Source organism: Vombatus ursinus, unplaced genomic scaffold (assembly GCF_900497805.2).
Source record: "Vombatus ursinus unplaced genomic scaffold, bare-nosed wombat genome assembly UNPS02014814.1, whole genome shotgun sequence".
In the NCBI taxonomy this organism is placed as follows: Eukaryota; Metazoa; Chordata; class Mammalia; order Diprotodontia; family Vombatidae; genus Vombatus; species Vombatus ursinus.
In genome coordinates this window covers 14,663,230-14,690,663 of record NW_020954592.1, presented here as the reverse complement: position 1 = coordinate 14,690,663, position 27,434 = coordinate 14,663,230, and the positions used below count along the sequence as shown (strand labels likewise).

General features: G+C 39.8%; 1 protein-coding gene across 3 annotated transcripts in view; it reads left to right on the top strand.

Moving 5' to 3' along the window:
* The first annotated feature begins 4,522 nt into the window (after positions 1 to 4,522).
* PHKA2 (phosphorylase kinase regulatory subunit alpha 2) overlaps positions 4,523 to 27,434 on the top strand; it is a 109,569-nt gene continuing 86,657 nt past the window's right edge. For 2 of the 3 annotated variants that reach the window (XM_027835312.1, XM_027835311.1), the window contains exons 1-2: positions 4,523 to 4,647; positions 23,946 to 24,104. In XM_027835312.1, coding sequence (XP_027691113.1) covers positions 4,570 to 4,647; positions 23,946 to 24,104 — 237 coding nt within the window. In that variant the 5' untranslated portion in view covers positions 4,523 to 4,569. Of the gene's footprint in view, positions 4,648 to 23,945; positions 24,105 to 25,837; positions 26,007 to 27,434 lie in introns of those variants that run through there. The other variant, XM_027835313.1, reaches the window with a different exon arrangement.

Genomic DNA, 27,434 nt, shown 5'->3' with positions numbered 1-27,434 from the left:
GGTATTATCACTGAGTCAACATCATAGAGCTATGCAAAAATATTGTAACCTCAGCCGAAAACATGCACCATATGCCAAATTTGGAAAGACTCAGTTGAACAAGATTCATTCATTCAATAAATATTTACTGCATACACACTACATACAAAGCACTGTGCTAGGCAACGTGGGGGACAGAAAGATTAATATGGATCCCTCATGGATCTTATGGTTGAGTTGAAGATATATGATAGGCTCACTTTACCCATATCTTAAATGAAATTTTAATCTCATTACTGTGGACACTGTTCACTGGTACAAATCACAAACTATCCCCATCCTTCCATAAGTCATAAAACCAAGGTACTAACATAGCATTCAACTGCCTCTCTGTTGTTTTTCATTTTTGCTGCATGGCTGTTCTATCTCTTATTACAGTCATACACATCCTTGAACACATCTGTCATACCAATTTTAATTCTTTTGAAATGATTACCTTCTGTGATTGGCAGCTATACATCTATATCATCATGGGAAATAGTGTAATGGTTTCCATGTTCCTAAGATGTTTATTATTTCAGAAGTCATTCTTTTTAACACCATCATTCTCCCATGATAATCCTTTGTGCTTAGTTCAGTGCCTATTCATTTAGTTTGATTACTGCTTTAGGGTATAATTTGAGGCCTTGAAGTTGTATTTCCCTTTCTTTTTCACCTTTTTATTTTTTTACCTGGGGATCCTAGGGCTTTCATTCCTTAAAATGAATTTTCCTATTATTTTTGTTTAGCTCTATAAAGAATGTCTGTTAGTTTGATTTGATATTTGTGCGCTATAGTTCTTATTATTTTATTATTTTGACGTGGTCTACTCAACAGCATCGACTATCCCTCTGTTTAAAAAAAAAAATCCTTTATTTTGTAATTGTATAGCCCTCTGGGTGTGTGTGTGTGTGTGTGTGTGTGTGTGCATGTGATACAAGGCCTTTCAGGTACACCAGAAATGACCATAACATCTTCTATTGCTCTCCATTTTCTCTCCTTATTAATTCTCTCCTTCAGAGTTCAAATGTACTTGAATAGGTATGCTCTGGAATATTTTCAGTAAATTCCTCAATCGGAGAAACTCAGTTTCAACCCCAGAAAAAACAGGGAAAATTTCTTCTCCCCAGGGCTAGCTTCCCCCTCTCTCAATTGTGAATTGGGATTAGACAAATCACTGTTAATGGCCATGTGATTTATTAGCAAAACTGACTAACACAAAAATACAGATAAGCAGTCAATCAAAATTAAAAAGGTTGTGATGATGCTTCCATCCAGGGTCACCTCCGAAAACATGATGTTCTATACTTTCTTCCCAGCAGATTTATGGAGATTTCTGAAGGAAACAATTGAGATTTAAACTGTGATGTGCTCTAGAGAGCATCACTCTCTAGAAAAATAGGAAGAAAGACTTCACTTTCCCCAAATGCCACAATTGCCCATTAAATCTTGATCTTTTAGCCCCACTCCACTTATACCACCACTCCCTCCTCTGTCTTCTCATTCTCTAGGCTGGCAGTTCATTTCCTTGCTACTCTCAGGTAGCTGCCTATCTGTCCGGTGCCCCTGCACTTTCATGGAAGTCTTCTTCAAGGATGCTCTGAACTCAAGAACTCTAAATCTGAGTTCTTTGATAATCTCTATAAACAGTTTAGCCCCAGGATTCTCTGTCATCTTGGGGAAGCCCTCTTAGACTCCAGGAGAGGTCTTTGGGATTCAGGGGAGATCTTTCTCAGTCTCTGACTTCTAGAGGAGATCCTCCAAAGTCCTTGAGATCCTGCGTCTCAGCAACCCTGGGCAACATATTTATACAGGTTTTGAGTATACCTCAGTAAGTTGACTGTTTGTAGGCTTTTTTTTTTTTAACCAAGGTTAAATGTTTTGTAAAGATTTTTCTTTTTATTATTATGAACTTGACAATCATCAACAGATGAATATTTCCATATACAAAGAACAGAAATATTTGATTGTACATGAAATTGAATCTCCACTACCTTCAGATATTTCTGTGTATTTTAAGTTTAACATTGTTTTCTCAACACTGCTTTGCTTGTCTACAACCCTTCTCCCTTTCTCTCTGGTCTATGTACACGTTAATGATTTATTGGTGCTTTTTTTCCCTTTCCTTTCTTTTTAAAAAAATACCACTATCATTATCATTCCCCCACCACCAAAAGCCCTACTTTGTAAACAAATAAATATAATGTTAAAAAACAAATTCACACATTGGGCATGTCTAGGGATGTGCTGGTAAATGTTTAACAACTGGCTGTCTGAAAAATAAATATAGGCATTGCAGACTTTTAAGTTCAATTTTTATTATTAATAATATTTTTTAGCATTTGCTGATTTCCAAGGTGTAAATGCTTACATCGAAAATTTAATAACCTTCATGAGAAATGGTTCTAGCTGATTTTACCACACCCTAATTGTTTCTAAAAATGTCTAATTTTTCCTTTTAGTTCATCTGTCAAAAAGTGTATCTTCAACATTCTTCTCAAGTGGTGATCAGTCACTGCCTTGGTCACAGCTGCTAAATTTTTCATGGTTATTTTCTTTACAAAGTTATGGTCACTGAATAAATCATTCTCTTGAATCTGTTAATTTCATTCCATATCAGTTCATACAGGTCAGGTTTTTCTGAATCTGCCCCTTTTGCCATTTATTTCTCCCCATTTTCTTATATATTTATTTTGTTTTGAATTTAACAAACACCAAATAAAATGAGTATTTTCAAAAAAAAAATATTTTACATGAAATGATCAATCTGTTACATACCTGTCCAGTTAATATTAAGCATGATATTAGTGCTATTAAAAGGCTTACCTATTCCAATTTCGATTTTTTTTTTTACTTGCTAAATCTGAGGCCTAAATCCATCCTTCTTTTCCCACGAACCTCACACACACATTTATTCTGGGATTAGGTGTTTGTTACGCGTGGGAGAGGAGTCAAAGGTGACTTCCATGTTCAGAACTTGAGTAGTTAGGATAATGATCATATCATTAACAGAAATTTGAAAATCAAGAAGTAAGTTCTGTATTAGTTCCCTGTTTTGTGGGGGGTGCGGGTGGAGGAACCCTGATTTTGAAATGAGAGCAGACCATGCAAGTGTAACATCCAGTGACTTGTTGCACTCTGGCATATACTTCCCTTATTGGTGAGGTTTTATGGGGCCTGCAGTACAACTAACCTGTTGTAAAAGATAGTATCATCCTCTCTTCTAAGAAATACCAAAGAGCTCCTGGTATGCAGAACTGTCTTCCTTCCCCAGCAGATTGCAAGATGAGGCAGGACGTTGGGGAGGGCGGTAACTTACTCTCTCACTTCTTCCTCCCAACCTCAAGGCTAGATCTGCTCTGCTGCAAAGCTTGCAACACTACGGTAGGAAGGGGAACTGCAGTGGATGCATACTGCAGGTGCTATACATACTTCCTTGGCTACCCAGTCCCCTAGTGCCTCCGCCTTTTTCTCCTCTATCCAGACTCGGAGGTTGAGCCTTACTTAGACAGCTTCTAGCCTTTAGTCATAGCCTTTGGGAGGCCAGATTCTGCGAAGTGAGCGGGCAAGCCCATTCTCTGCTTTTGGTTGTCCTCCCGGGTCAGGCCTCTAAAGATTGTTTCTTCCCTTTTTTGTGAACAATCAGTCGGCCCCGAGGCACGCGGAAGAGGCTTCTTTCTTTGATGGGGCTGGCTGGGCAGAGGGGTGCAGATTGCAGCAGAGAGGGCTCCTTGCGAGCGCCGCAGCCGCCTCGCCACCATCCCAAACGCGCTGCAATATATCTGGGGGGAATTGGCCGCTCTGGACCCCGCAACCGCAGCCCGCTCGGCTCCAAGGTCAAGTTCTTGCACACACAATTTTTCAACTTATTTTTAATTAGCCACCATTTATTTTCTTTCCTTCTACGCAGAAAGAAGAAAGAGAAACAAACCTCTGTAATATTGAAGCAAAACCTGTGCCTCACTGGCCGTGTCCCAAAATATTTGCCATTACAGTTTTTAAAAAAATTACAAAAAATAAATTCCCTCTTCCAGTATAGGAGGTGGCACAGTGGCTAGAGCGCTGGATTTCAGAGTCAGAAACAGACTCGAGTTCAAATCTCCCTGCAAGCATATACTAAATGGTTGATGCTCTAGGCCTCAGTTTCCCCATCTGCAAAATGGGGATGATGACAACGCTTGCCTTACAGGGTTGTGCTAACGTGCAAATAAGCTAGTACCAGTAGAGCGTTTTGCAGATCATATGCATGCCACCTGCTTAGATATAAAGAGGGTAAAAAAAAATAAAAATAAAAAAATTTACCAATGGCCCGGTCAGGTAACGACCCGTAGCCAGCCCATGCAGGGGCCGCGAGTCCGAGGTATGAATGGATGCGGGGGCGCGCGCGGGCTCGTGCGCAGCACCGCCTGCTGGGGCACGCGCGGCGGCGGCACGCGCGGCGGCGGCGCGCGCCCTTCCTCCCTCTGCCTCCCGCGGGCCCTCCCGCGCGCGCGTGCGTGTGCTCGCGCGCTGTCCTAGCCGGAGGGCTGGGGGTGGGGGGCGATCCCCGAGATGAGGAGCAGGAGCAACTCGGGAGTCCGTTTGGACGGGTACGCCCGGCTGGTCCAACAGACCATTCTGTGTTATCAGGTGGGTGCAGAGCCCGCCGCGCCCCGCCCCCACCCCCGCGGCTCCGGCCGCTTCCCGGGGCCTCGGCGGGGGCTGCGGGGGCCCACCTCGGAGGGGGAGGAGGCCGGAGCGGAGCAGAGCCCCGGGCCGGCCAGGGCCGGACTCCCCGACCCCGCCTGGGGCGCCCGCTCGGGCCTGCCCCGGCCCCGGTGGCGCGACAGCTCAGCGACCTGAGCGGACCCCCGAACATTGGGGTACGGCCCGGCCCGAGTCTGGGAGGCCCCCCGACCCCCGGCAGTGACTGCGCCCTCGGGGATGGGCCGAGCGGACTGGCCGAGGGGTGTAGCCTGGCCTGAAGCACTTGTGGGGTGCTCCCTGGCCCCGTCCCCCATTTTGGTCTCTCTCTGGCTCCCCTTCCTGTCCTCTTTTTTCTGTCTCCCTTTCCCTTGCTCTCCCTTTCTCCCCCTTTCCCCTGCACGCTCCCCCCACTTTCCGTCTCTCTCCCTTCTCCTTCTCCTACTTTTTCTCCCCCTCCAACCCTCTCTCTCCTTCCCCCCTTTCCTCCGCATTTCCCTCTCACTTTGTCTTCCTCCTGTCTCTGTTTCTCTGTACCTCTCTTCTCCCTCTTTCCCCTCTCCACTTTACCTCTCCCCTCCAAACCTCTCTCTTCTTTTGTGTCTATATTGTATATACATATATGTATTTATTAAATTTGTAATATGTATTATACATATGTTATATAATTTTATGCTGTATATGTATATACAGACGTGTTTCCCATTAGAACAGCCCCTCCTTATGAGCAAGTACTGTTTCCTTCTTTGTACTTGTACTCCCAGCGCCCAGCACAGTGCCTGGCACATAGTCAGCAGTGCATGTTGACTGATTGGTGGGTCAGTGACCAGAGCTTGATCAGTACTTGTTGATTGATTGATTGATAAGCTTGTGATCCGGGGAGTTACCCTAGTAGTCAGTCAACAATCATTGATTAATCCATTAGCACTATGCTAAGGACTAAGAGTACAATGAAAGATCAAAAAAGTTACCAGCCACAAGGACCTTAACATTTCTAATAAGAGAAACAATGTGAAAATAACAGAGTACATAGGTAGCTGCATGCTCTTTCCATTGAAATGTTATTCTTCCAGTGGGGAAGCAGTGCTCTGGGACCCTGTGCCTCTTATGACAATTATTGTGGGAGTCTCTAAGAAAAGGAAGTGTAATTTGATGATTAGAGGACTGGCTTGAAAGGAAGGAATATAGATAACCATCATTCTGCTACTAACTAGTGCTAGCTAGTCAGGATCTAGCCATGGCAAAGTGTTTTTGTTTTTTAACTTTCTAAGCTTCTATTTTTTTCATTCTTAGGTGGCTTGGGATGCAAGGGGGTGGGGAATGGGGTTTTGTTAAAATTGTTTGGGTAGTGCTCCAAAAAACATGGGCCAGAAGGTCTTGTCCAAATATAAGTAGAAAGTATCTTTGCCAGACAAATTAGAATGAAAACTTCTATTTCTGTTCCTGTTCTTTGTGCTCTCTTTATTCCCTGACTTTGTCTGCCCCTAAGTTAGTCATTACTGCACAGTTCATTACTCACTCTCTAATTGCTTCACAAATGTTAATTTTCTGTCTCCTGTTTGGTCCTTGAGGGCAAAAATCAGCCCAACTGTTACTACATGCAAGATTGTTATTAAATACTTATTGATTGATGCTTAATTATTCTTGGTAATTCCATTTTCCAGAATTAAGACACCTTATAGGCCTAAGAGCCATGGTCTCATAAAAAAAAAATGAGGGTGAGTTTGTTGCTGGGATTTTTTTTTCTGTACAGAATATTTTAAAAGCTAACTTTTTTTAAAATCTGAGCTTTTTCATGTGTTTGTTTTCAGGGAACTAGTAAGAATTTTCCAGGCTTTCCTTCTTACCTCTCTGTCTTCCCTGATAACCCCATTAAATGTGAATTTCTACAGCTTGCTTGAAAAATTCAAAGCATTTTTATGCTAGGAAATCTAGTGGTGAATTATTATCTGTCAGTCTTCAGTCCATACAGTTAGCCATTGCCCTTGATGGTGGTGAAGCCTCTAACTAGGGGGCACTGACCTTAATGAAATTTAAAGTCTCGTTCTTCTTTGAAATAGAGTGACACTGGCGTGTCTGTCCAGTTTTAGAGGTGATTCGCTGCTCTCAGAAACACATATTTTTATGTATTGTTTTTGTGTCAACTATGCCCTTGAAAAGATGGAGACTCATTTTTCTTTATGTACTCAGGTGATGAATTCATGGGGCAGCTAAGTGGTGAAGTGAATAGAGAAAGTGCTGGGCCTGGAGTCTGGAAAACCTGAGTTCAGAGGCTGCCTCAGGCATTTAACTAGCTGTGTGAACCTGGGCAAGTCCGTTTTGCCTTGTTTCCTTATCTGTAAAGTGAGCTGAAGAGGAAAATGGCAAACCACTCCAGTAATTTTGCCAAGAGAACACCAAATGGGGGTCACAAAGAGTCAGATACAACTGAACAACAACAAAAGCTGAATTCTTAATGTACCAGGTGCACATTGTAGAATGAGAGTGGTCAAGACAAGCAGTTTAGGCCAAAAAACAATTTAGGCCTGGGAAATTGGATAGGAAAAAAATTACATCCTTATTTTCATAAATATCTCACTGAAATATACTGTATCACGTTATATTCATTGTAGATTTCAAAATATCATTTATAGTCACTACAAAATTGTAATTGTTATATTTACTACTAGATCTCATGTGATCATAATCTTGTTTACAGACTATATTTCAATATAATTAGTTTCCTTTATGTATTTTAATGTATTTTAATTTAAAAACATTATTCAGAGAAGGGGTACATAGACCTCACCAGACTGCCAAAGGAGTCCATGACACAAAAAAGATTAAGAACTCCTGCTGTAGTGATTTGCCCGAGGTCGAAAGTAGAATTGGAACCCAAGTCTTCTGACTCCTAAATCAGTATTCTGTCATGATAGAAATAAAAGCTTACTGAGGCAGCAAAGATCAATTTATTAGCAAGGCTCGCAGTAGCCAATAAATGGGTGACTCTTTAATAAGTCCACAAGTGAGGGAGAGCAGAGGTTTTTTTTTTTATGGTAATTAACAGAATGACAGAGGAAAATCTCAAGCAACATAGTTGTGTCTTGTTCTGATGGGCCAGAAAGATATTTTTAAAAAAAAACCTGTCTTTAGTTTGATATTATGATTGTTTGGACCTCCCCTTCTCAAACTCCCTAAACCACAAACAAGATAGGTGATTGGAGTTAATAAACAAAGTCTCATTAACTGAGATTAGTTTTCAGGCAGTGGTGACGAAGTAGATAATGTTGGGAGTCGATTGTCCGGAAAGAATTCAGGGGGCAGAGGCCCCTTTATATCTATCATGTATATCTATCACTCCATGATTAGTAAAGCTGAAGCAGTGGTTGAAAAAGAAAGAAAAAATATTTGTTTAAAATGTTTAATTCATCCTTGCAAAGCTACTTCTTGATCAATACCATGGATCTGTAGGAATCAGTTGAGAAAACCTTAGTACTACATGTAATAAAACAATTAATATAAAGGCAAAAGATAATGCTGAGGCCTGTGGCCAGGAGAGCATATTTAACTAGAGTAGTTAGTATGCCTCCTCTTCTTAGCCAGGAAAATATTGAAGAAAACCAGGAGCTATCATTAAGTGATCCATAGGATTCTGTCATAATTTGCTGGGTGTCATTCATAATACGTTAAAGCTCATGTATATTTGTAACAATTTCCTCTTATTAATGTAAGAACAACAGGATTGATTAATAAGAGCACCGACTCCTCCAGAGGAAGCCGTGAGGCCAAGTATCTAACGCTAAATGGTCTGCAGGACTGCCTTTGCTAAAGAATATACATATATATATATGTATATATATATATATATAGGGACAGCTACATGGTGCATTGAATAGAGCACTAACCTTGGAGTCAGGAGCACCCAAGTCCAAATCTGGCCTCAGACACTTGACATTTACTAGCTGTGTGACCTTGGGCAAGTCTCTTAACCTGATTGCCTTAAAAAAAAAAATTAATCTCTATAGCACTAGATGTTTTGAGAGATGGCTTGAGTGAGGTCTTGAACTAGTTTTTCACCCTCAGTAGAAATGTTCCTGATTGAGTCTATTATTGCTATTATCCCAAAAGTGGGCACAATAGCCTAAAAGAATCTATCTCCTGAAGTGGAAATAACTACAGAATTTTTATGTGCATGCCACAAAGTTAATAAATTCCTTGCAGGTTTTTTTTTTCCATATTAGGCCTAGAGTGATTATGAATTCATACTGGTGGCCGTTGTAGATGGCTATGTTCCATCCCACTGTGTTGGAAGAGAGGTGTAAGCTGATGAATTGCAGATGGAAAATTGCCTTGGGGTTACCAACCCCCATGTGGATTCTGGGTATGGTGGTGAAGAAGCAGTAACATTTGTAAAAGTTATGTTTTTGGGTTGACTGTTATTGAACTCAGAGAGATGAGTCTTAGTACAGGTGAATATTGTTACAGAGAATAGGAGGATGAGGTTGCGTTTTATGTCCTCTCCCATTAGTTCAAAGGTGGGCAGAGGTTGAGCTAGTGGGAGTAGGGAAACGTAGTACTTGAAAGCCACTGTAGATAAAGTGTTAAAACTTCACTGAAACTTATAAATTCTTGAGATGTTGAATTCTTACTGACACTGGTTGTGACCAGTTAGATGAATTCCAATCACTACTAGTAAATTTCATAGATAACAAAAACAAAACATAGGAATGGGTCATTAGGTAATCCATAACCTCTCTCTTCATTTGCAATTTGTGGCCTGGTTTCATTTGCCTGGACAGGAATAGGCACCCAGGTGACAGTGAGCTGATGACAGACCCAGTACCCATGTGGCACAGTGGCTCTGGCTTGGTGTAGAGTATGTCATACCTGACCATGAAGTCTAATGACAGGAGGAAGCAGGAAAGGAGAAGACTATAGGTAATGATGCTAATATTAAACTGACACAGCAAAACTACATTATATGCTCATTAAAGTTACAGTGATATCACTATCAAAGTCCTGTGTTTGCACTGGTTCAAACAAGGAAGCAGGTTCAAGTTCCTTTAAGTCCTCAAAAGCTAAAATTTAGATAATCAGTGTCAGAAGATAAGCACATTATGTGTCAGAATGTGGTGCCAGTTTTACCATGAGGGCAATGAATCCCAGAGTCCTTTTCTCCAATCTTGATGGCAGTTGTACTGGTCAACAGCTCTGGGAATGGACCTTCTCAAGCAGGTTGAGTCCTGCTGGTTAACTGGAAATTCTTGATGTAGACTTTGTCACCAGAATGGACGTGGTATGAGGAAAAGTCCAAAGGACCGTTCTGTACTGCAGCTCCTGCTTCATGGAGTTCTTTCAGTCTGCATTGCAGCTCCTGGATGTAACAAGGAGCTGACATGTCTCCTCCTAGCAAAGATGTGTATAGTCGGGGAAAAGGTTTTGCTTTAAGGGGAGGATGACTGAATAGCATTTCATAAGGAAAGATACGCATTTCCTCTCTTGATCTGCTTCGAAGATGGAAGCAAACAAGGGGAAGTACTCGTGGCTACTTCAGGTGAGTTTCAGAACATAACTTGCCAACAAGAGTTTTAAATTCCTTGTTCATACACTTAACTTGCCCAGAACTCTGAGGATGATAGACGGTGTCAAACTTGGGAGTTATCCCAAGACACGAGTAAACCTGAGAAGGTACAGTTTCAGTAAAATGGGTTCTCCATCAGAGCCAATTCATGTAAGAGGACCAAACCTAAGCACAATATCTTTTAGAAAGATCTTAGCAACAACTGATGCTGTGACTTTAGAATCAGGAAATGGCAGACTCCAAAAACATAATGGCTGCACTTTGTCTCTTAGCAAGATGACGCACTTGGGCAAAGAGGGAGCCTAGAGTGTGTCATTCATTGTAAGAGACTGTGGCAGCACCTGTATACCTAATGCCATCCCTCATGAAAGAGGAACCATCTGTATAAAGGACAAGTGGGGTATCTGAAATGTCATCACGGGGTTTTTCAGCTATATCCACAACAGAAGAACAATGACAGAGAGGCTTCCCTGAAGTTGGAATGTCAGGAAGTAAAGTGGCTAGATTAAGAATGGAGCATCACTTTAAAATTACCTTTTTTTTTTGTTCGGGGAAAGTCACTTCATACCTAGCAAGTCTCTGATCTGAAAAGGCTTGAGTTTGATGTCTCAACAAAAGAGCCTACTATACTATAAGTGGAGCTCCTAATTACCAAATCACTTGCCTTTTTTTTGTAAAGGGGCAGTGGCAACCACAGCCCACAGGCAGGGTAGAGTGTTGGCTGAAACTTCAGCAATCTGTGTAGAATAATGTGCCATGGGCAAGGAGACTTCCAAGGAATTGAGTGAGGACTCCAGAGGCCACCCCTCCTTCTCTCACAAACAAAAAAAGAGAAAAGTGCATACTGTAATCTGGAAGTCCCGTCCCAAGGCTGGAATCAATAACAATGCTCTTTTGCGATCTGGAAGGGCAAGTCAGGTATTCTAGTTCAAACAAGCTTCGAAGGTTCCAGAAAAGCTTCCTTTTTTTTTTGTTCTCTGCAGTCATATGCCTTTTCTTCTGACAGTAAAAACACACTGGTGGTTTGTGATTCCGTGATTGATTTAAAGGAGCTGGAGCTTGTTTGAGCAACAGCCCAGAGTGCCTGAGGTATGGGCTTTGGTTCCACTTTATCTTTCTCCTTTAGCTCCTTTGTGTCTCTCTCTTCGTAAACATAATGAGCATTGCTTTTAAGCTCATTGATATTCTTCTCATGACAACCTGGGCAGCTCTTTTGGGAATAACGTACTTCAGGAATGAACTGACTAAATAAATTAAGAATCCTAGCATTCCTTTGATTAATTGGATCCAATGTCATATACTGCTTAGCACGTTTGCACAGCTTGTCATAAAAGTGGTACAGTTCTTCTTGAAAGATTTCTTGAAACTTACTCCAGTTATTGGAAAGGATGGTACAAGTATTCCTGCAAGTAGTAAGTCTCTACCATGCATGATGGTTAGGGTTATTGGGTCTTATAACTGCTAACTTGGAAGACCTTCTTGTCTATAAAGTGCTGCACCTTCTGGGATTAATCTATTTGTAGCTTCCGTGATGGCTGTTCTTTCTCCTAGGGAGAGTAAGGTTTCCATTAGATCTGTCACATTTCCCCAGGTATAGTTATAACCCCTAAATATGTTCTATTGGGTTGTAATATCTGTGGGATCTTCATCAAATTTAGGGGTGTCCCTTCTCCATATGTTAAGGTCAGAGAGACTGAAAGGCTGATACTACCTAAATTTCCAATAGTCATATCATGAGTTAGCCTTTCTGAGGGAAAAAGCCAGTAGGCTGCCCCTCAGTTTTGGAGACTTAAAGTCTCCTTGGATAGCAGGAAGAGAATTAAGTTGGTGGAGTCACAGGAGAGGCAGAAGACAAGTCAGGCTAGAGAGAAGAAGGCTTTCAGGTCTGTTGGGTAAGACTCTTTGGACAGAGCCTCCCAACAGAACCAATAGATCATTTGATTTGAGTGAGATTTTTCGATGGCCACTCTTAATTTCTATAGTATACAATAATCAAAAGTACCAAATTGGAGCCAGAATAATTTATCAGCTGAATTTCTTGCATTTTTAAACCAGATTACACATATTTTAATCGTGCATTTCTTTATCATACTGTAAGGAGGCAGACAATCTTACCAACTATGCCAGATGTAAGAGGGCATACAGTCCTGCCCTAATTATGCCAATTGTGGGGTGGCATACCCTCCTAGAGAATACTGAGATACAAAGAAAGAGGGGCTCATACCAGCTTGGTTTTTAATAGGGTTTTTTTTTTTTCTTTTGGGTTAATTAGATTAAAGGGGAATTTACTCATAAGAGGCTAGTCATCCTGGGCTGCACCCAGACAAAGTAACATCATGGATCCCTACACCAATCCCAGGACAGGTCAGGTATTAATATAGAAACAGAACAAAGATGGCATAGTGCCAGGATGTCCCAGGGTTATGTACAAGTTGTCTCATGGGATAGTTGGAGCTTCTTTTGCTATTTATATTTACTCAAGGTAATTTATGTTCTCTGATACTCAAGGTCACATTTTTACTCTGGCCTACCGCCATACACATACCTGGCTGTACTTTACCTGGAGCCTTTTCTTGGTCCCACAATTTGAGAAGCTTATATAAAGGGGTTCCTTTCAGTGTGCTAATTGAACCCCATAATTTTCTATAGTTTGTCTCTTTTGAAGGGAATAAATTTTTGAACTGCAAACTGTTAGAAATATTTGCAGTACTAGTTTTTGCTTCCTTTTTTCTTTGACTGGCTACATAACAGGGGGAAAAATTTCTCACCCTTAGTTTTTCTTTAAAAAAAGGTTTGTTTTTTTTTAACAAAAACTGGTAAGATTTAGGAATCCAGCTTTTCCCCACTTGTAGAGGGAAATTTTCTACCTGTTGCAGAGATCCTCCTACTTGTATGAGATATTCTACCTGTAGAATGATTTTACCTGGATGGAGGAGAAATGATTCTGATAATTCTGTTTGTAAGAGATGCTGCCCTGTCTGCCACTAATTGCAAGGGATTGTTTCTTCTGGTGCAACAAAGATTTGCACTATCACAAGACATCCACTATTACAAGACATATAGCCGAACAAACAGAAACTCTTGCTGGCAAATTTCTAAAACCCTTATCTCTAATTCATCCCAGGGGTTTTCCTTTTGTGTGGTACACCGACTCTAACACAATTAAATTCAGAGACTTCTCAAGGTGGAAGCAAAAAGTTACTCTTTATTACAATCTCAGGAGAAGGGGCATCTACTCCTCCAGTACACCAGCAGCAGGAGAGAGGAGAGGCGGAAAGGACAAAGCAAGGTTATATATATTAATGCAAACAAGAAACTCCCACCCTGCCACTGTCCCCTTACTCCCATTGGCTGGGAGGCGGGCTTACATTCTAGGCACGAAAATCTTTCCCATTCCCAAAGAACAAGGAAACAGAATATAGCCAGTCCAAACATAAATGTCCTTATTAGTATACCTAATGCAGTGGCAATCAGGAGGGAGTCTTTAGGGCTGAATTCCTATAGGTTTAGGTAATTTAAATTTATGGCCTGGTTGTTCTCTCAGAGCCTATCTCTAGTTTCGAGACAGCCTTTTCATCACCACCCTCAGAAGTCTTCACAGAGGTTATATCTCATTCACTTTCAGAAGAGTCAATGTGGTTCAGCAGAATGCCTTGGCCCTTACCCCTTCGGTTCAGTCAGACTGGCCTAATGGGTGCAGGGTGCCTCTAGGCGCTTAATCATAGACCAGGTCCTTGGCCTTGGTGACTGAAGTGGAGGGAGAGTTGGTGCATGATTTTTTGTTCACAGATGATTGTGCATTCAGTGCAGCCTCTGAGGCTGAGAAGCAGCAAAGTGTGGATTGATTCTCTGCTGCTTGTGCTAACAATTAACAACAAGAAAACACAGGTTCCTCAGCTTATGGATTTACAGAAACCCGGGGAGTCTTTCCTGGTGAAGAGGTATAGATGTTAAGGGTACTGGAATCCCAAAATCATGACATGAGGGTCATGCCCGGAAGAATTCGACCCAAGCCTTCTTTCAGCCCAAAACAAGGTTTATTGAAGATTCGCCATATTAGCTAGACTCTTAAGGAATCTGAGTGTCTATGAGGTATTGGCTAGATTGTGAAAATCTGAACAGTGGCTAGATTATAAGAATCAGAGCATCTTAGTGGAGACAAGATGGACCTTATATACAGAAAGACCATGGGAGGGATCTAGAAGCTAGAAGTGGCCAAGTAGTCTATGAGGTAATGGAACTCCAGGGACCTGGACCATGTGGCCAAGGGAGAATGGAGCCTAGATAGGATTAAGGGTGGGAAATGGCCGAGGGCCATAGGGAGGTAGGACAATGGAGAGCTAGGCTGGATTAAGGGTAACAGAATTGGGAGATTTGGTGTAGCCACAATGAAAGGCCAGTTGATAGGCTTTTAGCCTCAGGTGAACGCCAGAGATTTGGCCATGTGGGAAAGTCCAGGGTTTTTCCTTTTTTGGAGTCTAGATCCCATCCTCATTGCTGGGAGCACTCAGGATTCTCCTATTGACCCTTGCTTTCTGTAACTTCGCTCATAGTGCCATACTTCTCCAGTGTAGGTGTGGCTGTCAATAGGTTAAGTCCTTGTCTGGGTTCCGAGTATATGTCAAAGCCACCTGTTCACTCTGCCAAGACACAGAAACACACACACACACACACACACACACACAAATGCCTATTAGCAAAGTCCTCCTTTCTACCTTACACTTATGTTACTGAAAGCTAAGTCCATGCTAGCTGAGGGAGCTCTTTTAGAGCTCTGACCTTCTATGCTCTTTGCCAAAGCGCACAAAAAATGAAACAAAAAATAAGAGAAAATTTCCCAAGTTACATTTTTTTCCTTTCAAAAAATTTCTTTTTAGTGCAATATGCTAAATCCAAGGAAATTCTGATCCCCTTACCCAGGCAGTACTTGGAAGTTCAGGTTGCATTTGACTGATTGCCAACAATTTGGAGAATGTGTTTATTCCCTAGGGGATTTGGGACTCACAAAAATTGAAAAGCAAGAATTACCTGGCTCAGATAATTTGAGTTTGGAGTCAAGAGGGGATCTGTTTCTGGGGTGATCCTATAGAAAAATCCATGGAGAGAATTCTTCATCAGAGTATTCTAGGGGTCTTTCACAGAGGTAGCCACTGAGGTCAGTGTCCTGCCTCAAATCCCTTCATGGTTGCCAGCCGTCCCTATGGAAATGAAGGCAGACTGAGGCAGCAAAGATCCAAACATGATCAATTCATAAGCTAGGCTAGTAGTAAATCTAATAAATGGGGCTCTTGACTCTTCAGTATTCAGAGTGAAGGAGAGCTGGGTCTTTTATGATAATTAACAAGATGACAGAGCAAAATCTTAAGCAACATAGGTGTGTCTTCTGGTTGTTTAGAAAGTTAAAAAAAAAAGCCCTCTGGCATTAATTTGATATTACAGTTGTTTGGCCCTCCCCTTCTGAAACTCTCTTAACCACAAACAAGACATGATTTGAGTCAAAAGACAAAGGTAAGACAATCTTGATTAGTAGACTTTTTCAGTGAAGAGGTAGGATAAGTGTCTTCTCAGCTCCTCCCCATTACAGTATCCTTTGGAGATGAAATTAGTTCTCTGGAGTTGGTGGTGGTCCTCAGGTGATGAGATTAGTCTGCAGGATTAGCCTGCAGTAGCTTTGATTGAATTAATTGAACTTGACCTTTAGATTAAACTAGCTTTGGAGTTGAAGTTACAAAAGATGGAAATACAAATTATGATGTGAGGATATAAACATTAGTTACAAGAGAAAAGAATTGTGACCCAAGTGACGTGAATAAAACTTAAAGCAAAGGAAAATGTTAACTTTAACAAAATAGAATTAAAAATCAATTTCACAGTTCTTTCTGCTATGTTAGGAACTGACCTGTCTCCCTTCAATTTGAAAGAAGTTATTAGACCATTTCAAGACAGCAGTTGGTTCTCAAGTTGCCCTGAAAGGTAGTTCATTCAGAGCAGCTCACATGTCTTATTCCCATCTTTTTGAGAGAAAATTTTTCTGTGAGTCAGCTTCCAGGTATATTTAGTGCCAAATATTGTTGGAGTTTTCAAGCCAAACAAGGAAAGATCTGGTTTTGTTGACAGATCCACATGTGGATTTGATTTTGCATATGAATGCTTTGGGGTTGGGGGTGCTTTCAAAAAAAATAGTATTACAAGAGTTTGTTTTGGCCATTTCTTTTGGTTTTTAGATTCATTTCTACCAAGATTGGTAAAAGGAAAATAACTGCAGTTATTTAAAGTAAATTAGCTTTCTTTGACAGGTCATTTAGAATTTTTATAGATTATGAGATAACAGGATTGAAGGGATCAGAACAGCTTCCTGGTCCAACCCACTCATTTACAGATGAGGAAATTGAGGCCCAGAAAGAAAAATATTTACTTGCTCTAGGTCACAAAAGTAGCTGAGCCTGAGATTCGAATCTAGATCCATTGACTCCAAAGCCCAGGGCTATTTCGTTTGCTACATATATCTGGTTGTGATCAGAGAATATTGATCAATAGAGAGGCCTTTTAACTAACCCCTCTGCCTCAAATCTCAGTCTACCCCAGTTTATTCTCCACATAGCTGCCTGGGGTGTGGGGGTGGAGGTGTAGTTCTAAAGCATACATTTAACCCTGTTACTTCCCTGCTTCAGTGAGTTCCAGTGATGAGGTGTAGAGGTTAGGGGTCCTGGAATCCCAAAATCATGACACGCAAGTCGTGCCTGAAAGAAGTCGACCCAAGCCTTCTTTCAGCCAAAAAACAGAGTTTATTGAAGATTCACCATATTAACCAGACTCTTAAGGAATCTGAGCATCTGTGGGCTATTGGCTAGATTGTGAAAAATCTATGCCATGGCTAGATTTTAGGAATCAGAGCATCTTAACAGAGACAAGATGGACCTTGTATACTGAACGACTGTGGGAGGGATCTAGGAGTGGCCAAGTAGTTTGGGGTGACTGGAGGAGGGGTCTAAGGAGATCTGGATGGGAGTGGCCAGTAAGCTGGGGTGAATAGAACTCCTGGGACCTGTACAGTGGAGCCTAACTAGGATTAAGTGTGGGAAATGGTCAGAGGCCATAGGGAGGGCTAGGCTAGGTTAAGGGTAACAGAATTGAAAGATTGGGTGTAGCCACAATGAAAGGCCAATTGATGGAATTATAGCCCCGGGCAAACACCAGAGATTTGGCCATGTGGGAAAATTGGGGGGGGGGGGTTCCTTTTGGCATTTAGCTCCCATCCTCATCACCAGTGCCTGCCTTTTACCTCTAGAATCTAATGTAAACCACTCTATTTGGCCTTTAATGCTTTTTATAACCTGGTTATTTCCTGTCTTTCCAGTTGCAGGTTGTACCCCTAAACACAGTCACTGATCCAGCTACACTGGCTTACTTGCTGTTCCTTTAACCTGGCACTCTTATCTCCCATCTTTCTGCCTTTTCCCTAGTTGTCCTCAATGCCTGGAATTCTCTCCCTCCACCTAAAGTACCACTTTTCATGTCCTTCATGAAGCCTTTTAACTCAGATTAAAATGTTCTCTTTCTTCTTGTTACTCAGAGTAACATGAAATTTTTTACATTTCTATCACTTTCTCCTGTATTATAATTATTTGTGTAAATGTCTTTCCTTCCCTAATATAAACTCCTTGAGAACAACGTTTATGTTGTCTATATTTTTGTATCCCTAGTGCCTAACACATAATAGGCACATTATAAATGTTGTCTTGAATTTAATGCTTATAAAGAGAATTTTGTAGAGAGGAATGAGGTAATCTCTAAGATGGCTTCCAACACTGAAAATCTGTAGCATAGTACATGTCATATTCAAGTCTCATTCATTTTCTGCTCAATGTTTTACATTGAAGGGGTACCCAGGATATATATATAGCATATAATATTTTAAAAGCCATCATTCTTGTCCTGAAGAAAACTTCCTTCTAATAAACACATTACCCTAAAGATACACATTTAAGAACTGTTTTTCTTTTTTTGTTTTCATTTATGTGATTCATTCAGTTCATTTGTGTGAATTCATTTCAATTCATTCAATCATTTATGTGATTGTTTTACTATCTGAGTTATTCTTTTCTGTTCTTGCTACAGATGATCCACCCAGCATTCTCTTTCTCTAGTTCTTGTTACATATTTCTTGTGACAGTATAGTTCTCAGGTACTATCCCTGGGGAATTCCAGGCGTTGTGGTCTTTACAACCTGCCTGACCTTGAACAGGTTACTTCACTTCTTTGGGTTTCCGTCTTCTGATCCGTTCCATCGCATTTTATAATCATACATTGACTAAATGATTTTTATTACATTTCTTCTTGTATGTAGGTTATCATTGGAAATATTCTATGGTCTACTTGAGCTAACAGTGTGTTTCTCCATTGCTTTTCATTGAGTGAACTCAGGATTTTGATTCTTTAGAGGCCATAATAATTAAATAGAGAGATGGGTCTTTATACAGGTAACCAGTTGGAATTATTTAGAGAAAAAACACTTTGTAGTTTCTGCAATGCAGTCTAATACTGTTTCTATCATTCAGTTTGAAATCTAACTCTGGTTAGACAACAAAGAAAACATAAGCAAGTATGAAGAAATACAAATGTATAGAACTGTGTACCTATGCATTAGCACTCTTAAGTGATAGAAATATAGAGGCACTAAGAAATAATTGCAAGTATATGGATATATGTACAAAAATGCTAAGCCAATGGAAAGGCTAAAGGATAGATCTGGTGTTACTAAGATCATGACCCCACAGGTCATCTAGTTCAACTCCCTTAATTTACAAATGAGAAAACTGAATTAGACTGAGACAAATCTTGGTAAACTTTCCGGAAAAAGTGAACCTGGAATAGACTTGAAAGAGTAGCACTTCACTTCATTAAACATTTAGCATTTTCTATGTGCAAGACTCTGCTTGGTTTTGGGGATACAAATTAAAAAATGAAAAAGTTTTTTCCTTTTAGGGAATTTACATGAGGGGTAGAGATAAAACAGGTACACAAATATGTCAATACAAAATAGTTTGAGGAGGAAGCAATACTTCTGAAAAGGTAAATCTGGGGACCTGAAAGGATATTGGTCTTCTCAACTGAAACCTAGTTCACAGGAAATGGTGAAGACATATTAAACATGAATATATTTAATTTGTAGTGAATAACAAGTTTCAGCTTTCGTGGCCAAATTGTCCATAGGCATAAAAGATAAGTTTCTAGTTTAAAATCTCAAATGTTAATATTAGCATTTGGTAGTGTTTATATATAAAAGTGAGACTGACCAATATGACAAGGACATAAGATTCAGTATGTTTTAAGACTACCATGCGCAACTATTTAACAAAAACTGCTGGGAAAACTAGAAAAGAGTATGGCAGAAACTAGGCATAGACCAAAATAAAGTCAAAATGGGTTCACGATTTAGATATAAAGGCTGATACTGTAAGCAAACTGGGAGAGCAAGGAATAGTTTACCTGTCAGATTTATGGAGAACTGAAGAATTTATGACAGAAACGAGATAGAGAGCATTATGAAATGCAAAATGGGTAATTCTGATTACATTAAATTGAAAAGTTTTTGCACAAACAGAACCAATGCAACCAAGAGTAGGAGGGAAACAGAAAAATGGGAAAGAATTTTTGCAACTGGTGTCTCTGATAAGGGCCTCATTTTGAAAATATATGGAGAACTAAGTCAAATTTGTAAGAATACAAGTTATTCCCCAATTGATAAATGCTCAAAGGATATGAACAGGCAGTTTTCAGATGAAGAAATTAAAGCTATCTATAGTCATATGAAAAAATGCTCTAAATCACTATTGATTAGAGAAATACAAATCAAAACAACTCTGAGGTACTACATTGCACCTATCAGATTGGCCAACATGACAAAACAAGAAAATGATAAATATTGGAGAAGATGTGGGAAAATTGGAGCACTAATGCATTGGTGGTGGAGTTGTGAACTGATTCAACCATTTTGGAGAGCAATTTGGAACTATGGCCAAAGGGCTATAAAAATGTGCATACCCTTTGACCCAGCAATAGCACTTATAGGGCTGTATCCCAAGATATCATAAAAATGGGAAAAGGACCCACATGTACAAAAATATTTATAGCAGCTCTTTCTGTGGTGGCAAAGAATTGGAAATTGAAGGGATACCCATCAATTGAAGAATGGCTGAACAAGTTGTGGTATATAAATGTAATGGAATACTATAGTGCAATAAGAAATGATGAGTAGGTGGACTTCAGAAAAACCTGGAAAACCTTGTATGGACTGCTGCTGAGTGAAGTGAGCAGAACCAGGAGAACTTTGTACACAGTAACAGCCACACTATGCGATGACTGACTTTGATAGACTTAACCCTTCTCAGCAATGCAAGGATCAAAGACATCTCCAGAAGTGTCATGATGGAAAATATTATCCACATCCAGAGAAAGAACTATGGAGTTTGAATGCAGATTGAAACATAGTGTTTACTCTTTTTTTTAATTCTGTTTTGTTTCCTCTTTCTTCTGGTTCTTCCTATTGGTTCTAATTCTTCCTTACAACATGACTAATGTGAAATTATGTTTAATACGAATGTTTATTTCAGATTGCATGCTATCTTGTGGAGGGAGACAGAGAGGAAGGGGGAGAAAATTTAAAACTCAAAAGCTTACAGAAGTGATTGTTGAAAGCTAAAAATAAATCAGTTAATAAAAAAAGATTACCATGTGCAGAGTAACCTAGCAAACCAGCCCTCATTCTATACTATTTGGTTCCCTTTAATTTAAAAGAAAAAAAAAACAAATTAAAATCCTTTTTGAATGGTAAAGTTATTTGGTAGAGTGAGTTTCCTCATTTCTATTATCCATGAAACCACAGGTATAGTCTCTAGTCTATTCCCTACAATTATTTACACCTTGAGTGGCAACTAAGTGATATTTTGTTTTATGAAAGTTTTGAAGGGAGTATTGGTATGTTGGTTTTTTTTTAGTCATCATTCCAGTTCTTGGAATTTGTGGCCCTAAACTCAGTTTGTTTCTCCTGTTAAGAGAATAACTTTGGTCATTGGGGCCTTTCTAAATGCTCTACTAATTCTAGGCAGTACATCTTGAAGAATGAATAGCACTTGCATGTCTAGACTTTGAAAAATATATACCTAGAAGTGATACTTTTTTTTAAGGGGGAAGGCTAGGCAATGGGGTTGTGACTTGCCCAGGGTCACACAGCTAGTAAGTGTTCTGTGTCTGAGGCTGGATTTGAACTTGAGTCCTCCTGACTCCAAGGCCAGAGCTCTACCTAGCTACCCCAAGAAGTGATTTTTAGAAAATTTTCTGTGTTCCTGACCTATTCTGTCTGTCCTCCCTGTGCCTTTGAACTGGCCATCCCACATACTTGCAATGCACTCTCTCCTCACCTCTGCACCTTATAGTTGTTCCTCTCTTCCTTTATGTTTTCCGTTAATACACAGCTCAACTGCCACTTACTACGTGAAACCTTTACTGATGTCCATCCCCCCCAACTGCTAATGCCTTGCGTCTCTAATTACTTTGTATTTAGCTACTTTTTATATATTATCTTTATGGTTATTCTGTATACACTTACATAAAAACTTAAATTGCCTTCTCCGGTAGTCTAAGTAGCTTTCTTGATAGGAGAGATTGTTTGAAATCTGTTCCAAATACGGTTCCTAGCATATTATAGGTGGCTAGTAAGTCTTACTTGCTAATTCACTTAGTTTTCAAAGTTAGATCATGTAATGTGTCCTTTTTTCTGGAATTAATTTCATATTCCTGTTAGTATACAGAGTATGAAGGAAAAGACCCTAGAACTCTAAGCATTTTGTTGAGATGTGAAGTTTTTTTTCCCTCACTATGAAGTTGAGTGATAGTACAGATGACTCAGCATAACTCTACTGTACTCATGGAAACACAGTGGAGAACAAAGGCCTAAATGCCAGTGGGTGAGCACAAATGTATTTGTGTATGTGAATTTGTTTAGAAGTTTGTGAGCCAGGGATTTCACATTCACTGTCAGTATGTTTTTTATCTGGTTTAGTTTTTGTTGTTGTTGTTGTCGTTGTTGTTGTTGTTGTGTTAGGCATTTGGGGTTAAGTGACTTGCCCAGGGTCACACAGCTAGTAAGTGTCAACTGTTTGGTCTGAGGCAGGATTTGAACTCAGGTCCTCCTGACTTCAGGGCCAGTGCTCTATCTGCTATCTAGGCACCACCTAGCTGCCCCTATCTAGTTTAGTTTTAAGTGAATTAATAATAAAACTGTCTTTACTAAGTATAATAAAACCTCATTGTAACATTGTTTATAGTTTGGACATATAAATGGATTAAGACATGTTCTTCTTAAACTCACAAGCTGCATAGAGTACCATCTGAACCCATATAGTGAGTATTAGATTGGTATTTCCATGTGAACATCTCAAAGACATTATACTTTCTCTTAATTTTCTGGGCATCTCCACCCCATACTGAGGGGTCTGTACCTCTCTCCCTTCTGTGTATTGTTTTTCTACCATTAATGTATGCTACTTGAGGATAGAGACCATCTTAATTAGTTGTATTTGTATCCCCAGCACTTGTCAAAGTGACTGACACTTCATAAGCATGAAATAAATGTTCTCTCTATCCATCTGAAATGCTTTTTCACATAGGCAATTGTAAGATATTTAGTCTTCTTTGAAGGATAAATAATACTAAGAGTGATATTTTTCAAATTAAGCTTAATCCAAGAAATAAAATATGTTGTTTTATGTTCAGCATCATCAAAAATTCCTTATTTCAAATTCTGACAGAGATCACAACCCCATGCATAACTGCGTAGAAAGCTTCTTCTGTTACGACCCAAAAAATTCATCCTGATCTTGGTGGTCCATCCTCTGCTGAATTTTTCTGAGTTTAGCAGAGTTGGTATTCAAGTGCTAGAGTCCATCTCAGAGTCTGCAGTACAAAGACTACATTGTTTGTTTCACATTCACACCCCATTCAGTTGTTCACCTAGGCTGTTTATCTGCTGCTAGTGCACACCGCATGTATAATCCCCATCTACCAGTTGCTCTGGGGACAATAATAATATTATCACTTCTGGAAAGGGTGTGTTAATTAGCCGCCCTCTGTATTCCATCGACTCATCTTTGTACTCGTCACACAACAGATGGCATACTGTGTTCTCCTCTAGGTAATACATTTTAGAAAGGATATCAATACTAGATGACCATCTACAGAATGATGACTAAGATGATATTGGAGCTTCTTCATAACATAAAAGGGTCAGCTGAACAGACTGAAATATTTAGCTTGAATAAAGTAAGACTTAAGAGCATGAATTGGTCTTCAAATATTTGAAAGACTGTCATGTACAACAGGGATTCGACATTTTTCTTGACCTCAGAAATAGAAGCAGCAAGTTAAAGTCTAAAGATGTCAGTTTAGGTTTAATAGAAGGAAAGTTTCTCAATCAGTCCCAAGATTATAATTAGTATGTTGTAGTTTTCGTGTTTTATATCTACCAGGTAGCTTCCAGTGGCATCTTGTTTATGGGATTTATTTTGTCTCACAGGCAACTACTGTTATCTTGTCTGTATATAAGATGCACTGATGATGTCCCACATTTGGGAATAAACTAAATTGCAGTTTAATAAACTGTTATTTTGCTCCTCTCTTTTTCTAGAGTCCAGTAACAGGACTACTTTCGGCCAGTCATGAACAAAAAGATGCCTGGGTTAGAGACAACATCTACAGCATCCTGGCAGTGTGGGGCCTGGGAATGGCATATCGGAAGAATGCAGATCGGGATGAAGACAAGGCCAAGGCATATGAATTAGAACAGGTAATGATTGGTGGTAGTTACTGTGAGCCTACAGTTTGATTTGGGCTAAGACTTTATGTTAACATAGTATTTGATTGTTACACTGAAAAACTTCAACAAATTAATCATTTTAAATAGTTTATGGTTTGTATGATTTCCCCAAATTTCTCCTCCCCCTGAACATTTCCCCCCATTGTCTACTGCACTTCTCCTTTGGCCAATGCTTAAGGAGTTCCAACCTTCTTGTTTTTCTCTTTTGGAGATTCTTTTTCTCATTGCATCTAAAACCTCAAACAGAATGTGAAACAAATCTCCCAAATATGTGCCTAATAAAGACTGATTTTTTTTTTAATGCCAGAATTTACTTACAAGATGTAGCAACTATACAAAGAAGTATGGTAAAAAATAAACTCCTGACAATAATAGGAAACGTGAGAGTAATTTCATGTAAGCTTGAAAGGACCCCAGAAGTCATCTGAAATTTGTGCCTAAACAGGAATCCCCTCCTTAACATCCAACGATCATCCATCTTCCATTTGAAGGTTTCCGTTGATAGGGAGGGAGCTGAGAGCCTCTTGGGAGAATTCTTTCTCCTTTTGGAAAATTCTAATTCTCTTCTGTAATTATGTCTTTTTCTATATCGAAGTGGCCAGAGCCCCCATTTTACATCTCTGACCTTGCCTCCAAACTTCTGAACACCACTAGAGGAAATCACACCATCATAATAACAGGGTCCACAACACATTCATGTTATCTAATTTCAAATGGGCTCTCACTGCTTTTATCCTTCCCTGATCAAATCCCTATCATATTCCCTATTTTTGTTGAGAGTATATCAACCTTTCCATGTGGTTTATAAACTTGGTATTATCCTTGACTTTTCATTCTGTCTGATTCACTGTCTCCCATATCCCATTCACTCTATAACATCTTTATATTTGTCCATGAGTTGCTATCATCATTTAAGTGAAGCTAGCATTTAAAAATAAGCACAGCTGAACTTAAGGTTGCATCTTACTCCTTCATGAATGTTATTACTCACAAAAGGGAGAGCCCAAGAAAACTTTGATTGATTCTATGCATTTCATAATGTCTGGTTTTGGTTGTTCTGTAACCTGGCTCATAATAAGGACGTGTCTGTTTTTTAGGACTTTTAAGACTACAAATGTTAGTCTAAAGAACGAATATTTATTTTTTGCTAGGAATGGCTGTCATCAAGAGAAAGTTGTAATTCCTTAAAGAAAAGGCTCTTCTGTTCTTCCCCAAGGATCAAGCCTCAAGGCAAGTCCCCTTGCCTGTGGAAACAGTAGTTGAAGAGAAAATGTCTTAATACTGTTTTCTGCTTACTTATCTATTACCATTTCATAATTTTGCTTACCTCTTGGTAAGTTTTTCCAGTTTCCACAATTGTGATAATGCTCATCTGAGCCCAACTGGAGTAATTATTTTGTAGCACTCAGTTTCTGTAGATAACAGAGTTCTGAGTACTAAATAAAGAATGAGTCTTTTAATGCTATGTTTAGTTCTGGTTCTGGTTTTTAGTTTTAGTTTGGTTCTAGTCCCAGAGAACTAGAAAATTACAATATCCCTGATGTTTATGCTAGATATTTGACTTTTTTGTTAAAAAAAAAAATGGAGCAAAATTTGTGAGCCGTCTTTGAGGAGCAAATTGCTACCTGCCCCCCAACCCCACAGTGATGCTAATACATGGAACTGACACCTTCTTCACCCTCCACTCTTCCTGCTCTTTCCAGCTGATCTGAAGCCTCAGACGTTTGTGCTGCTTAGCTAGCTGGTGGAAAAGCATCTCTTGTCACAACTCTCTTGAGACTCCTGGGAGTTGCCGCTAGCCATTTAGAGGACTACTACTTCCTTCATCCATCTTAAAGCCAAATCACTCTGGCTCTCACTGATTGGCCAACAGTAAGTCCCAGCCCAAGCCTCACTTGGTCATTATTTGGGCTCTGATGCTCAGACTGAGTATAAATAGCAATTGTTTCTGTTTTGGCCAGAAAGCCTAAGGGTCTTCCACTCCTAGATTGATTTTTTTTTTTGACCAAGTAAAAGAGACTATTCTTTCCCTCATTTCTTATCTAGCCTGAATGAGTGTTGCCTCAGACAAAGCGAGACTGGGAAGGACATTAACTTAAAAAAGCCAAGGTCTCCCACTGCATTCAGGGCCATCTTCAGTCATCCAGATCTGTATCTTGCCACTGGACCCAGATGACTCCTGAGGAGAAAGTGAGGCTGTTTTGCACAGCCCTCCCTCACTTAAATCCAATTCACTTGCAAATCTTGATATCACCTCCTTGACATCACAGTCCTCACAGAATGAAGGACACACAACCTCTTTCCCTACCTCTATACTGCTTAGATAGCTGGTAGAGACAAATCATGAAAAAAAATCTAACGAACATCCCATCTCACCTTTAGTCTTTCTGAGACCTTTGTCATTCAGTAAACCTCATTAGGTACTCCCAAGTTCAATGTGTATGGCCTGTTTTTCTTCCCTGGGTGTGGAAGTTTATCACAGAACATTTAGAGGGCAATTGTAACTAATACAGGAAGCTGTGTCAATAGGATAATCATATTATTTTTTCTATTCATGTTAATAGGAGAGCTTCATTAATTCCCCCTTTATGAATTTCAGCTCACTCCAGAAGGAATTTTAACTCATTTGGAAAAAGGAGTAGGTCACCAAAATAGATATTTAAAAGTTCAATAATCTTGTCAAGTGTGATTTGTTCTTTAACTGCAAAGGTCAGGAAACTCTATGCCTTAGGCTGTCTTCCTGAGGTTTTGTGGCATAGAAAATTCATCACCTGGTGGCTGACCTTTTGTTGATGAGTCTTCCCAAACTTAGCTAGGCTTGTCATTGGTCAACAGACATAAATCTGTGCTTGGACCATATTCAAGCTATTACTACTAGTTATTACTTAGTATATATGCAAGCTCAATAATAAAAACCTTTCAGGAACATTGTAGGCTTCTGAAGTATACTGGTTTCTTTTTATGGACACTTGTATATAATTGCCCAGTGGCATTGTTGAGGTTTAGGGGTGCTGAGACCCCAAAATCACAACACATGGGTCCTGCCCGAAAGAATTTGACCCAAGCCTTCTTTCAGTCAAAGACAAGATTTATTAGAACATCCATCATATTGGGCAGACTCTTAAGGAGTCTGAAACCTAGGTAAGGAGTGGCTAGATTTTAAGAATCTCAGCAGTGGCTAAATTTTAAGAATCTAAGCCCTGACTAGATTATAAGAATCCCAGCAGTGGCTAGATTTTAAGAATCTAAGCATCTTAATGGAGACAAGATGGACCTTATATACAGAAAGACTGTGGGAGG